The sequence below is a fragment of the Prunus persica genome, chromosome G3, assembly GCF_000346465.2.
Source record: "Prunus persica cultivar Lovell chromosome G3, Prunus_persica_NCBIv2, whole genome shotgun sequence".
Lineage (NCBI taxonomy): Eukaryota > Viridiplantae > Streptophyta > Magnoliopsida > Rosales > Rosaceae > Prunus > Prunus persica.
This window is the reverse complement of record NC_034011.1, coordinates 13791936-13807687: the sequence shown is the minus strand read 5'-3', so window position 1 is coordinate 13807687 and position 15752 is coordinate 13791936. Positions and strand designations below refer to the sequence as shown.

The 15752-nt window shown below is 38.6% G+C and overlaps 2 protein-coding genes across 2 annotated transcripts; one reads left to right on the top strand and one right to left on the bottom strand.

Annotated features, from left to right (window-relative positions):
- LOC18766024 (reticulon-like protein B17) lies at positions 877-3505 on the top strand. The gene is made up of 8 exons (XM_020558984.1): positions 877-1641; positions 1722-1872; positions 1962-2036; positions 2134-2275; positions 2371-2440; positions 2558-2623; positions 2714-2836; positions 3183-3505. Exons 1-8 carry the CDS (start codon positions 1122-1124, stop codon positions 3368-3370), a joined length of 1335 nt encoding a protein of 444 aa, XP_020414573.1. The 5' UTR covers positions 877-1121; the 3' UTR covers positions 3371-3505.
- LOC109948054 (bromodomain-containing protein 2-like) lies at positions 4846-6006 on the bottom strand. The gene has a single exon (XM_020559957.1). The coding sequence runs from the start codon at positions 6004-6006 to the stop codon at positions 4846-4848; it is 1161 nt and encodes a 386-aa protein (XP_020415546.1).

Below are 15752 nucleotides of genomic sequence, written 5' to 3'. Positions count from 1 at the left end.
ATTCATATATCGTGTTCAATTTACTGGGCCTGAGCTACCTTTAATTGATCAAAGATCGATGAAAAATTGAGCAAATGAAAAATTTTAGGATATTTTTCAAGATTTTAGGATCGTTGGGGCGTATTCCAAGTAAAGATCTTGTGTAATTTATTTTCCTTCTTTACTTAATTGATTTTAGGCTAAAATCTAATTTGATTAATTTGGTAATATTTTGAAATAAAGTATATTTAATAGCCACAATTTGCATGTTGTGGCTAGGAAAACTGTGGCTTTATGCTCTTTTTCTGGTAGTGATTAGTGCCATGGTGAAACAATTTTTTTTTAAAACAATTTATATATATTTATAGACATACATTATTTTTAAATTTATACGATTATGGGCCCATTTTACCTTATATTTAATTGATACAAGCGGATTCATTTTTAATTTTTTTTAAATACAATCAATAGTTTAAACTACAAGAAAAATAGAATTTCCCACACACACACGATTAGGTGCTATAGGTGTTCGAACCTAAGACCACTGGTCTACAAATTATGCCCCTTTTTTTACTCTCTAATTTTCAATTCTTTATTTATAGGCTTGAAAAAAAATTAGACAAATTATAAATATACACACTAAAATGATTACCACATAATTAAATGGTTAAATGATTTTCGATTTTGTAAATTTTTTTGCAAATGATACTTGAAAAATACAGATGTCACTCAGGAGACCCCCTAATTTATTTGCATTGGGATTGACCAAATTATAATATAATGTATGGGAGAGTGAAGCCGACCACATACAGTGCCAAATAAACGGCACGTTAATTTCTTACCGTTGAGCTCACGGCCCCACTATCACCGCCGTTAAAATTCAAATATAGTGCTCTTATTCCCCTAACGGCTACTTCAGAGACCTCACAATCCAGCAGAACCCATTTTCAAGAACCAAGAACAAACCCTTCCCAAAACCGAAATTCTTTTCCCTCAATCTCTTAATTAAAACCCAGAGATCTTGCACTTTGAATCAAGACCCATAAAATCTTTGACCCAAGAAACTGATATCTTTCATTAACAACCCACAAAATCCTTGGCAAAATCTGATCGTATAAATAAAACCCACCAATCTCAATATCATGGATTCGACAGCAGCAGCAACACCTCCTTATCATCATCATTCTCATTCGGAACCACCGTCCAGGACGAAATCAGCCTCACGGCTTGCCCAAAGCGGACAAATTCCTCATCTCTCTCTTGGCCTCATAACATCATCACCCAAGAGAACTCCGTCCCCTTCTGCTCACTCTATCAGATCTTCCGATTCCCTCCCTCTCCGCGAGCTTCTCCTTCTTTCACCTTCACCTCTCCGAAAAAGGTCCAAGGCCCGTCTCACGGATCGACTGGAAATGGCTGATGAGCCCATGGTCGAGGCCGCAGGGCCACGCCGGAGGTGCAAAAGCAGAGGTGCCCAGATGGGCTTATTGGGCTGTGCCTCGCCGAGGAACACTCGAAGGTCGCGGAGGCGGTCAGAGACTGAGATTCGAGAAGATAAAGATTCAGGTTTGGTGGAAGAGATAGCAAAGCCAAGGAAAAGGAGGTCCAAGAAGGAAAAGCTGAGCTTGGTCCTTTCTTTGCCCTCCCCAAGCGCATCATCAAGTAAGTCCCAATTGCTCTCTTTTCTTTCACTCTTTGGTCCTTTCAATTCCTTGGGTTTTTATGATTTCATTTGTTGATAGTCGATGATGAGTACCGCGGTAGCCTGGATCGAATCGGGCAGCTAATGAACGATCTGATTATGTGGAGAGACGTAGCAAGGTCAAGCCTTTGGTTTGGTTTGGGGTCTCTTTTCTTCTTGTCCTCTTGCTTTGCCAAAGGAATCAACTTTAGGTGACTACTTCTCTCTTTCAAATTTCCCTGATTTCCCTATTTCAATGGTAGTATCAAGCATGTAATTGTATCCAATTCAATTCTTTCAGCATTTTCTCAGCGATTTCCCAACTAGGACTTTTGTTTTTGGGTGCTTCATTTGTCTCCAACTCAATCAGTCAAAGGTGCAATTTTCACTTACTTTTTGTATTACTTTCGAGTTCCACCCGTCTTTCTCTGTTGGCTAAGATTTGCTAATGATCTCTATATTTCAATTCACAGAAATGGTGTTGAGAAAAAGCTTGATTTCATGCTCAAAGAAAGTGACATTCTTGGTGTAGCCAAAATTATACTTCCTGCTACAAATCTTGCCATATCGAAGACCAGAGCGCTTTTCTCGGGAGAGCCATCCATGACCCTCAAGGTAATCACAAAACAAATTCTGATTGTTGATGGATTAAGACAGTGTTTGGGATTGATTGCATGATTAGTAAAGTGAGCTCAATTTTCTGGTTACAGGTAGCTCCATTCTTTCTTCTGGGAGCGGAGTATGGGCATCTTATAACACTTTGGAGGCTCTGTATGCTTGGTATAAGACTTCATGCCCATCTGCCAATCAATGAACTATTTTTTTTTTCTTCTTCTGTTGTTTTAAATCTTTAATGGGAGTATATGCTGCTAACTAATTGTGTAAAATTATGGCTAGCTTTTTTTATCAGCTTCACAATCCCAAAACTGTACTCATGCTACTCCATCCAAATGAACCAAAAAGGTATTTAGAATCCCACCAATATACTTGATGTCTATAAAGTCTGCCTTTATATTCATCCCGCACTAAACGAAATCTAATTTCGGAATGCAGTTGAATGCTTGAAATGGTGGGTGTTGGAAGCATGGGGAGCTTGCTCACACAAAAAGATTGTAGCAGCATCAGCAGCCACAGCTTTTTGGAATCTGTCTTCTGTGAGAACCCGTATCTTCACAGGTAATTTTATTGCATTGCAGGATATTTTCATCCCCGGAACAACATGTGGAAACCGGTATAAATTAGGATCAACTTACAAAGATACATAATGAAAGCGCTCTTAGTTTTCCTTTAATTTTGTGGCCTTTTGAAATCTGTCTAATTCATAGTTCGCTGACTAGTGATTTAAATAGATCAATGCGCAGATTAATGTAAAAGATACAATTACTTTTCTGAGAACTTAATAGTCATCTATGTCATCGCTTCTATTTGCAATCTTGTTATGGCTTCTATTTGCAATCTTGTAGGATCATTTCCTTGTCCTGAAGATTCTTATGCGAAATGATGTTTTTTTTAACCTTTGCAGCATTTTTATCTCTTGTAATTCTTCGTTACTGCCGGCAACATATGGTACAACCGCTGGAGAATGGGGAAGCAGAAGTGGAGCAGGAGCAGCAGCAGGCATTGGCGGTGGCGGTGGCAGAACCGGAAGCAGAAGGAAAACAAGAGCAGGAACAGGCATTAGTAGTGGCCAAAGTAGCAAGCAAGCAGTAGTTGTAGTTTCAATTTGTCCATCATCCATTTTAACACTAATGTGTTTGTACCTGATCCTGTGATGTGACTGATCCATTGACCATGTTCAACATGTACAAATAAAAATGGTTTCCAAATATTTTTTTCGGAGTGCCCTCATCAGCGGTGGCAATTGCTTAAAACGTGGAACACCTAAGGTTTCCTTGTTTGATTTTCAGTGTCATTGATGATTAAAGAAAAACTGAGGACTATTTCCCGAAAACATTGACAGAAAACATTCACAAAGGTGAAAAAATACAATAATATATCAACTCCAACCAGAGCTCTATTTACCCCAAAAAAAACAATTTACTACTGAAATAAAAATCCACCGGTGCTGGCCATTCTAATCCATATACCATGCTCACATTACCTCAAGATCTCATAAAATGCAAATACTATACTTCAATAACGGAAGTTCCTAGTGAAAATCGTACTAGTGCAGGGAAGGTAAGGCTCTGTATTAACAAAAACTGATTCAAATTTACTACAGGGTAATGGATTCTCATTCGGGCAATACCAAAAGGTAATCCTATTATCATTGTTCCCTTGTAATGTCATTTTCTGCCAATATATCACGTACAAATGATGCAAAAGAAATGAAAAAGAAAACCAGCAGGCTCCACCAAATGTGATAGAAAGTTAAGCAAATCTTATGATTTCCAGCGGCCGAAAACTTTCATTACCCAGAAACAAGTGGAAAGAAGATGTTGCCAAGATATCTGACTTTCCAGGATTAAACTTTCATTATCCTTTGCACACCAGATAATTAATATGAAAATGATATCATATGAATCATCTAAAGGAAATTAAAAGACTCATTTCAGCAGTGCATGTGATTACCTGGAAGAAATATCCCAAAGATGAATTTCTGCAAAAATAGAAAAGTAAATGCTACTACAGTTTGACAAACTAAACATGTTAAAACTATGATGTCTTGCTAACATGTTATATTTTGCAATAGCAAATTAATATCAGATTGTATTAGCCCTTTGTGGAGTGTCTCAAAAGTAACCCTCTGAGGGAGAAGCCCCTCCTCTATCATCTCTACAAAGAACTGGAAAGACTCTTATCCACTTTTGCTTCCCACATAAACCAGGAATCAACAGATAGAAAATAGAAGGGGCAGGGTGAAGTTTCCACTTTAGAACCAGTATGCTGTTTTAACATAGAAACAAACTTCCTCAAATGGATAGAAAATAGAGAACAAATTCCAATTAGAGAACAAACAGAAATAGAAACTTCAACAATATCATTCACTTTGAAAAAATGAATAATTCAGAATCACATCCTCAATTTCTTTCTTCCTAAAAATTAAAGAATTGCAAATCATTTACAAAGTGGAAACTCTAACCTATTCATCATATACAACAAATAACGGAGCCAAGGTGGCCTATAACCTATGCTCAGTTTCCTTCTACACCACCTATACTTCATGAATGGATCTCGCCTTCCTCCTAATCTCCATTCAAAAAGGTCTTCCCATCCTGACCTTGCAATTCATCGTCTTCCTTGAGGTATAGACCCAACTTCTTAAGCGGCAATCCAAGGTGTACCTGTAGAAAAGTATCTCCACTGCCACAGCCACACAGCATCTCAAGTTGTTTGAGATCCTGTAAAGAGTCCTCAAATTGCACTGACTTCTCCAAGTTCAAAATGGCACGGCGAGCCAATTTCCTTTGCTTCATCCGCTGCATCAATTTTGTCCTTGGTGGAGAATCAGGTAGCCCCTTAAGTGTCTTGTTGGCTTTTAATATCGTATCTGAAAATTGTAGCTTTAGTAACTGAATTCGACTAGCCCCACATGGATAAAGATTCTCTGAGGCCTGATCCATGGCATGTTGAACAAGGGTGGCCAAGTCATCATCTTTGGTTGAATGGGAAACCCCAAGCCCTTGACTTTGAAGATTAACCCTGGAAGGAGAAGAGCTCTTGCCCTGCTTCAGTTTGGGTGACAAACCCTCAACTTTGGGCAGAGGATAAGGACAAACAGCCTTTGACTTTTTCTCCACAGCTTCTTTCCACTTGGTCTCAAAAACCCCATTGAGATGCTTGGCTGCTGCACGCTCTTTCCTCCCAAGCGGATAATATCTGAAAGCGTTGGAGAAGATAAGCCTGACATCAGCAGCAAAGCCATCAGCGCTGGAGTAGGCACCCCTCTCCAATTTGGATTTCACAGTACCGAAATCCATAGGCCTCCAGATTTCTTCGAAATAACCAGGCAAATTCTCGGCCACAGGATCGACAACAGGCTTCTCGAAACACCTCGCATGGGGGAGATTCATCAGATAAACCAAGACTTTAGAACAATACATCGTCTCTTTGCAGTCAAAACCCAGTTTTTGCCTCTTGCTCTTCTGGGTCTGACAGAGACCATCAAAACCCAATTCCTCCTCGGATTGTCTAGGCTTTCTAGCAGACGAAGCCAAAGGGATGATTTTCTTGCCCTGTTTGGGTGACGAAGACTTGCGCAGAGGAAGACAAGCAGTCGGCTTTTCCTCCACGGCTTCATTCCGTTTGGGCTCAGAAACCCTAGAACAAGACCTCTTCCTCTTCTCAAAGGGACCAACACCATCTTCGAATTGTCTGCGCTTTCCATTTCGAGTAGACAACGCCATTCTTGATTCTTGACTCAAAACCTAAAATGCGCTCGTTGCACACAGAGAGAAAGAGAGAGAGAAATCGCTCGTTGCTTTTTGAACCCAAAAATCACAAAATGGTTGTAGAGAAACAGAGAGAGAAAATTCGCTCCTTCTTGAACCCAGAAAGAGAAAACCACTCGATCGTTGCAGGCAAACAGAGCGAGAACTCGTTGCTTTTTAAACCACTCAACCCAATACTCGCCTCGCTCACTCAGTCGTTGCAGAGAAGAGAGAGTTTTGGAAACTAAGGAGTGCAGTGTTTAGGGTTTGCAGAGAAACAGAGAGAGGGAGAGCGAGAGAGACGAAGAATGGAGGGAATATGCCAGAATGAAGGTCGGTGCTGTCACTCGGTGAAACTTGTAGCAGTGATATACGCGTGATAAAGGAAAAACCGCGCGGATAAAATAAATAAAAAGTATTTTCCTTTCCTATTACCAAATGGACTTCATTTTTTTTGACCCCGTGATATCAGTTAAAAGGCAAAAATGAAGGTATATGCATTAATAATGGAAAATTTTATAAGGAAATTCAAAACAATTAATAATGTAAAACCTCTACGATGGATAAAACAATTAATAATGAAAAATTAATTGAAAAAATTCAAAAACAATGTGCGTAAAACTTCTATCAGTGATGGTAATAAAACATCACTGATAAGCTTCGAAGCTAAATTGCTTTTATATGATCCTCAGCCGTATTAAGTCAATGATATCAAATCAAAATGATCGATTTTTATCAGTGCGGTGATACTTAAACTGATCAACTGATCAACTGATCAATCATGAGTTGTATCTATCTATCTTTCCAAGTTTCACTTTATTTTATAATGATTAAGCACTAGGTGGCTATATCTATACGTGCCTTTGATTGACTATCTATGTATGGATTCAACACTTGTATTCTAAATTGTAAATGTTTAAATATATATATACACACACACATTTTGCTATAAATTAATGCTCACATTATCTAAAAACCTAATTTACTACAACCAGAAGTAATGCGAGCATGGTATATGAATATTTCATGCTAATTTATTTTTAAAAAGCTTCCTTTTTTTTTTCCTAAGTTATTTTTTTCTTTTGGTTTTTAATGAAAATGTTGGGCATATACAAAATACGTCAGAGGTGACGAAATAAACTGCCATCCAAAGTACCATGTTCACTGACTGTGGAACAGTTTTGCCGCTTGCACAATATTGACGAGAAGCAAATATTTCATTGCTGTGACTGTTGACGTGAGTCTCCTAATTAATCAAGGAGATTTATTTCCTTGATTAATTAAGGGATTTACTTTCCCATTTTATTTAGTTGACAAATCTTTGTATAATTAGGAAATAATATTCTAATTGATTACTACATCTATTTCCTTGTAAAGCACTCATGTAAACTCCTATATATACCTCATTATGGAGAAGAATATAATTCAACCTAATACATTCAAACCATATTCATATTTTAGTATGGTATCAGAGCAATCGATCCTAGGTTGTCTCTAAACCCTTATCTCAAATTTCTCATATTCAAATCCTAAATCCTAAATCAAATTACTCATAATTTTTCCCCATATCCAAATCCCTCAAATCTAAAGTCCTCAAATCCTCTTATCCAAATCCCTAAACACATACCCTCAAATCTTATACGCATACCTCTTAAATCCAATTCCTACATCAAATTTCTCACATTCTCATATCACATCTTACTTCCGCTGCGATGTTAGGAAATCCTACGATTCTCCATCTTATTGCAGACTCACAGAAGCATGCGGTCAATCCTGCTGACCTGGCTACTCGAACTCTTGCTTCTATCACCACCACCAAAGGTTCTACTTTTTATACGTCCTTTGAAAACTCCGCATGGATTATCGACTCAAGCGCTACGAATCACATGACATTTGATCCGAGCCAACTTATTAATCGCAAATCATCCACACCGTCGGTGGTGTCTAATGCTAATGGTACCCCCTCCCATGTGGTTGGGGAGGGCTCTCTATCTCTCTTTCCTTCCCTACATCTGGATTCTGTATTATTTGTTCCATCTTTAGACCATGACTTGTTATCTGTTGTACAACTTATTAATACTTTAGGGTGTACTGTAACATTTTGACCGAATCATTGTGTTTTTCAGGACATCCTCACAGGAACGACGATTGGTTGTGATACTTGGCGGGACAAACTCTATTACTTGGATTGGGCATCAGATAGTGAGGTCAAGGGTGGTCAAGCTTTCACAACCAGTGGAACTTGTCCTAAGGGGGAGAGAGACAAAATTTGGTTATGGCATAAACGTCTTGGGCATGCCTCGTTCGGTTATCTTAAGAAGTTGTTTCCATCATTATTTTCCAGTCTTAATGTTTCCAGCTTCTAGTGTGATACGTGTGAATTGGCTAAGAGTCATCGTGTCCCGTTCCCATTAAGTTCAAATCAGAGTTTGGTTCAGTTTTCCTTTGTTCATTCTGATGTTTGGGCACCTACTAAAATTGCCACTCCGGCAGGGGCGCGATGGTTTGTTACGTTTATAGATGATTGCACACGCATGACTTGGGTTTCCCTTCTCAAAACAAAAGGGAAGTCAGTTCCAAGTTTTAACCGTTTTATCAAATGGTGGAGACTCAGTTTCATGCCAAAATTCAGGTTCTTCGTTCTAACAATGGCGAAGAATTTCTTAACCATGATCTTAACTAGTTTTTACAAGATCATGACATCATAAATCAAAGCTCATGCCCTTACACTGGGGTGGCTGAAAGAAAGAACAGACACTTATTGGAAGTCGTTCGTGCCTCTCTCTTTGGTGCCATTATGCCATGATCATTTTGGGGCGAAGCCGTTGTCTTTGCAGTATACCTTATCAATCGGATTCCCTCTAGTATCCTAAAGTTTCAAACACCACTTCAAACACTTCACCACCATATCCAAACACCTCCCACCCCAAACCTGGAACCCCAGATTTTTGGCTGTGTTGTATTTGTCCACTTACATGATCACCAACAAAGCAAATTGGATCCCCGAGCTGAAAAGTGTGTTTTCATTGGCTATGTACCTCATCAGAAAGGATACCGATGTTATCATCCTCCTAATCAGAAAGTCTATACTTCTATGGATGTTGTGTTCCGGGAAAATAACATATATTTTTTCAGCTGCACAGGAGGAGCATTGCGACACCAACACTTCTCAAATTTTTGATTTTTTTTGCTCCAGAATCGTCCCAACCTGAAAGCCACCGGTTACATGTTGAAAGCAACCGGTCGCCAATGAGTCTGCCTGAAAACGACCGGTCGTAACCTGATAACGACCGGTCGTAACCTGATAACGACCGGTCGCTTATGACTCTGCTAGAAAACGATCGGTCGCAGCTTGGAAGAGACCGGTCGCTACCCGAAAACCAGCCTCAGCCTGATCTATCGTCTCCTTGCTGTCCAACTCAGGATGAGGAAACTAATAAGATTTTGCCCACTCCGGAGATTTCTTCAGCTCCAGTACCACACCAATCACCTGCTGAGGATGTCATTCCGATAACATCTTGTCCTGAAACTGATAACATTAATGAAATATCCCATGATAATTTGATTTCATAAGGCACAGAGCCTGCATATCAAATTCCAAAACGGAAGAACCTAGGCAAACCTCCAGTACATTACGAAGCAGATCTAAATGCCAAAGGAAAATATCCTATCAACAATTATGTATCCATCAGCAGATTATCAGAGTCACGGGTACACTTTGTGAAATAGTTGGCCGACATACCTGTTCCCAACAATGTAACTGAAGCATTGGAAGACCCAAAATGGAAAAAAGCCATGAATGAAGAAATGCGAGCCCTCCAGCACATGGGAACTCGTGCCATTACCTCATGGAAATAAGACAATGGGATGCAGGTGGATTTATACTGTGAAACCCAAAGCATATGGATCCATTGAAATATATAAAGCTAGACTGGTGGCGAAGGGCTACACACAAAGATATGGGATAGACTACCAAAAGACCTTTGCCCTAGTAGCTAAGATTAAAACTATCGGAGTCCTTCTAGCAACAAATCTCGATTGGCTATTACATCAGTTTTATGTAAAAAATGCATTCTTACATGGAGAATTGGAAGAAGAAATATATATATATATATATATATGGACATGCCACCATGATGTAACTTAGCTCGTGATAAGGAGAGTCAAGCTTGCGAGCTCAGAAAGTCATTATATGGGTTAAAGCAATCCCCCAGGATATGGTTTGACAGATTCACTAAATCCATAAAGAATTTTGGATATATATATATATAGAATAATACATATCACACTTTATTCTTGAAGCGTGATGAAAGAAGACTTACTGCATTGATTGTTTATGTGGATGACATAGTCGTAACTGGAAACAACACAAGAGAGCAACTGAAACTGCATAAGTATTTGTCTCAGGAATTTGAGATGAAGGATTTAGGTGATTTGAAGTACTTTCTAGAAATTGAAATAGCCAGGTCCACAACTGGTATATTTCTGTCTCAAAGGAAGTATGTATTAGATCTGCTCACTGAAATATGAATGCTTGGATGCAAACCTGCTGATACACCCATCGAGATGAATCACAAGTTATGTGAAGGCATGGATTAATAACCAACCAATAAGGAACAGTACCAATGCCTTGTTGGAATGTTGATATATTTAGCAGACACAAGACCACATATTGCATATGTTATGAGTGTGGTTAGTCAGTTTATGCATTCACCTATTGTGTCCCATAGGAATGCAGTTGATCGGATCTTAAGATACTTGAAGTCAGCACCTAGGAAAGGATTAATGTTCTCAAAAAATAGAGATCTCGAAGTTGTTGGATATACAGATGCTGATTGGACTGGCTCCATTACTGATAGACGCTCTACTTCAGTTTACTTTACCTTCATGGGAGGTAATCTAGTCACTTGGCAAAGTAAAAAATAAAGTGTGATTTTTCGGTCTAGTGCAGAAGCAGAGCATTGAGGAATGGCTCAAGGAGTTTGTGAACTACTGTGGATCAGAAGACTATTGACAGAATTGGGTTTCAAGCCAGGAAAGCTAATGGACTTACATTGTGATAACAAATCAGCCATTGACATTGCCTATAATCTAGTTCAACATGATTGAACCAAACATGTTGAAGTGGATAGACATTTTATCAAAGAGAAGATTGAGAAGAAGATCATCCACCTACCATTCATAAAATCAGAAGATCAACTAGCAGATATCTTAACAAAAGTTGTTTGTGGCAAAGTATTTCATGACTCACTTACCAAGTTGGGTATTAGTGACATATATGCACCAACTTGAGGAGGAGTGTTGACGTGAGTCTCCTAATTAATCAAGGAGATTTATTTCCTTGATTAATTAAGGGATTTACTTTCCCATTTTATTTAGTTGACAAATCTTTGTATAATTAGGAGATACTATCCTAATTGATTACTGTATCTATTTCCTTGTAAAGTACTCATGTAAACTCCGATATATACCTCCTTATGGAGAAGAATATAATTCAACCTAATACATTCAAACTATATTCATATTTTAGCAGCGATAAGTGTTATAACTTTCTCTCTTTAACTTCACAATTCCAATCAATTATGGAATAAACAAAATTAAAATAGAAATCACAATAAAAAGGAAACAAAACCAAGATGCACTTGTCTATTAGATTTAAAAAGATGCAATCTTTAAACCGATTAGATAGCCATGGAAAGAGCTAGTGTGTACTTCTCTTTACCAACTTGACTGAGGGCTCATGACACTCCGGTGGTGCAAGCGACGACGTCGTTCTGAGGATTATGTTTAGGGATTTTGTTTTGTCGAATAAATTTGGGGATTTTGAGAGGCAACAGGGTTGGGTCGGGTGATGGACGAAAGCCGGTTCTTAAGAGAAAAGAAGTCTTGTTGTAGCCCAAAGCTTTATTTGGACTTCTGACGTTTGACCATAATATTGGAAGTCAAACTTTTTTTTTTTTTTCCAACGAGGCCCAGATTATTTTTCTGTTTTCCATTTTATTTTTAGTTCAGTAGAAGAGCTTGGCATAATTTTTAATTTCGTCCTTATTTTTTAACTTATCTTAAAAAGTATAAATAAATAAATATAAATAATAAAAAAAAAGGATTGTGTTGATAAAAATAAAAACAAAAATAAAAAATAAAAAACAACTTAACAGGATAGAGCATAAAGTTCTTCTACAAAATTTACTTCAGAAGTTTTGAGAATGTATTGAAAAAACCTCTATGAAGAAACTATGTTTACAAATGTTGTCAGTGGTAACTTTGGTTGTAAAGGGAATATTAAAGTTAGAGTTAGAAAGGACTACAAAGATTTAAAATTTAGACTAAGGAAGGTAAATCATAATTATTTTTTTAAATGATTGAGAAAAATCAAAGTGAAAAAAAAAAACAATGGGCAATTTTTATTTTTATTTATATTCTGTTTTGGTAAAAAGCTAGGGGTTTAGTCAAAGTGTAAAAAAAAAAGGACAAACTACATTAAAAAAATCCCAAATTATAGGGTCATTTTCAAGTTCATACCCAATTTTGGAGACATTTACGAGTACATACTCAAATTCCCTGAAACCCAACAAATTGCCCCCTCCGTTACCTAAACTATTAGTGAATCTGTTAAATGTTGATGTGGAAAATGAGGGACCCATTTTTTTTATTATGTAGATTTTCAAGTGGACCAAAAATTAATAAAAACTTCTTTATTTTTTCAAATATTAAAAAAAGTTAAATTATATTAAATAAATAAATAAAAACTCAAAACAAAAAATTATCTCCCCTCTTTCCTCTCCACCCGACCAACACCACCCAACCAACCCTAGCAGCCTTCACCATAGCGCAACCAACCACCCACCACCGTAGCCCAACCAACCACCCACCACCATAACCCAATCAACCACACCTACCCCCTTCTCGATCTCTTTCTCTTTCTCTCTCCCTCTCTTGGCGATGAAGATGAAGTTTGGCGATTAGGTCATCTCTCCTCCCGACCCATAACCATCTCCAGCTGCCATGGGCTTCTACCTGGAGAACTGTGTACCAGTTGGGGTGGTTGTTTACGCTCTTGTAGGTGGCCAAGATCTGATCTAAGTTGTCCAATAGCTGCTAGATCTCTTGAATTAGAATTGTGAAGTTGCGGAAACTGCTTAGATCTTGGATGTGAAGTCTAATAGCAAGCGCTCGATTTCCACTCTATTTGGATCCATGGATTTGGATGGCCCACGACGTTTGCTGGGAAAAAAAAAATTTTGAAATCCAAAATGGAAATTGAAATCGAAAAGTTCCTCTTTCACTTGCAGTCTGATTTGGTTGTTAATGTTTCTGAGCTTGGGTGTCTAAAATTTCTCCAAACTCGAGGAATATGGGTTTCATACCATTGCCTGAGAATTACTGAAGCTTGGCTAAGTTTGGGTGTCACTCATCAGAGCTGTGGGAGGCTGCTCGGTTTGGGGTTGGGGGAGGGGTGGCTGCATGACAAGACCCGCCCTAAATTCCCTGGAATCCAGGATGAATCCCGTGGTATTTTCGGCATCATCCCGATGCCAGGCCCATTTACTAAAGACCGGGACTTTCTGCCAAAATTTCGACAGTCTCCCCTGTAAATTGTATATTTACCAAATTTTCAAAGTTAAAAACACAGTTTAATATCCCAACAGGCAGCATGCAACAGAAAGATTCAATCAGTTTACATAATAGGCCTCCGGCCTTAGAATCAACCCTAGTATGGGTGATAACAAAGCATATCTAGAGAATTCAATTTACAAATGAAAATGAAGTTCAACAGAATAGAAAGGATTAAAAGTTCATCCTACGTAAGGTCGGGATTCCGAAGCTCGCAACCTGGCTCTACTGCTCAGTTTAATCACAACAATAAAGAAATCTGAACTCCCATAAAGGTACTTTGTTTCTCAACCCAATCAAACCTTTTAAATATACCCGAACCATTCTCTCAAGACGCGTGCCCGTTGGCATGGTGAGCGAGGAAGTATGCTCACCGATAAATAATAATGAAAGAATAGTTATATATATATAAAGTTTATATAATATGACATCTATATATATAAATAAGTAAGATACCACCTAGTTCGGGGAAACAATCTAACTGGGGGACTGTTTGATTAGTCCACATGCAAAAATCATCAATGTGGCTAGGGAACGAGCCATCCAACTGGGACTAAGCTCACCAGCACGTACATCAAAATCCTCAATACTCGTACGCTTATGACAAGTCCTACACGTGCAGACTACTCCGTTAAGGGTTTATGAAACACACCGTCAAGGGTTCCCAGGTTCCAACATATCCAAGTATCTTAACAATTCAAATCCAAAGTTCCAAATTCGGGGAGGTACATAGGGTAGTGCTTATAGCACTTCAAACTGACATAACTATAATCTGCTCTCTTTTCACAATCTCAAACCAACATCCCACGTACCCCACACATAACCAATCATAGATAGAAATTCTCAAAATCCAGATATATAAACTCAAGATACTCAAATATGCCAAAACCCGAATATAATGCAAATACTTTACGAAAATATTAAATTCCACAGTTGAATATATAATATATTCAATAAACCATTTAATCAATATGCATAGTTTTTCCATCATAAAACAATGCTTATTATTTGAAAAAAAAGTCCACTCACAAGTAGTCCCACGCTGCTTGACCCTGAGAGGGTCTCGCCTGCTGCGTACGCGTTGTCCAAGTACCTATTTCAGAATACGAGTACGAAATTAATATAAAACACCTCGAAGGGAAACTTTAAATTAAAATCCTAGTTTTCCCTGGTTTCAAGTAAGTGCACAAGGAACGAGACATTCTTAAAGTCCAACTACGTGTTTCGAATGATGGGATAACCTTGGAAGACACTTGGTCAACTGAGCGGTCAAACTTTCCAAATTGGGTCAACCGGGCCAGCAGGGCCCACGACCTCCTATTTCCGATCCAGAAGTTCTTATGGATTCCACATGGTTTAGAATACATGTCCTGCAAGTTTGGTTCGGATTGAACGGTCGAGTTGCTCGCGATCGTACGATCGGATGATTATCATTTAACGCAAACTTTAAGTTACTGAATCAGAACATCCGGGGCTCCTATTCACGATCCACGAAATCCTAAACAATCCTAGGGATGCCTAGATCAACATATATTAAATTGGAGTCGATCCAACAGTTCGAACATGTCCAACCCGGATAACTCCTAATATGCGATATCCGATCGACGGTCAAACGATAATCGAATTCAAATCCAAGCATACCGTCATGCTCGTGACTACACGAGGAACATTTAGGACCAAGAGGGACACCAAAACAGTTCCCACGCGCTGCCGGCGCGTGGGTGTCCAAAGAGATTTCGGTGATTGAAAAATCTCCACACCGCAGATCAAGACTTATACCTACATGATCAGGACATTGAGTGGAGCAACTTTTGTTCTTGAACCTACTCCAAAAAGTTGGTCAAAGTGGTTGGAAACACGGGCCGAAACCGACCAAAACTTCTATCGCTTATTTGACAACCAAAATGCAAAAATTGATCCTAAACAACACAACCAGCAGCTAGATCACATTGAGAGGATGAAAAAGCATACCTAGTTTGCAATTTTGGTAGGCAAAATCGTCTGAAACAATGTCAGAAGTTTTGACGAAATTCAAGCTATTTTTCTGCAATTTTTGGCCATTGCCGGCGGCGGTGGCAACTGGGATGGGTTGGGGCTGGAAGAGGAAG

Bases quoted from the DNA above. Each gene is read 5' to 3' on its own strand.
- LOC18766024 (XM_020558984.1), top strand. From the start codon at position 1,122: ATGGATTCGACAGCAGCAGCAACACCTCCTTATCATCATCATTCTCAT. The intron at 1,873-1,961 runs GTGACTACTTCT...CAATTCTTTCAG, and splicing joins GCCAAAGGAATCAACTTTAG to CATTTTCTCAGCGATTTCCC. The intron at 2,624-2,713 runs GTATTTAGAATC...TTCGGAATGCAG, and splicing joins CATCCAAATGAACCAAAAAG to TTGAATGCTTGAAATGGTGG.
- LOC109948054 (XM_020559957.1), bottom strand. From the start codon at position 6,006: ATGGCGTTGTCTACTCGAAATGGAAAGCGCAGACAATTCGAAGATGGT.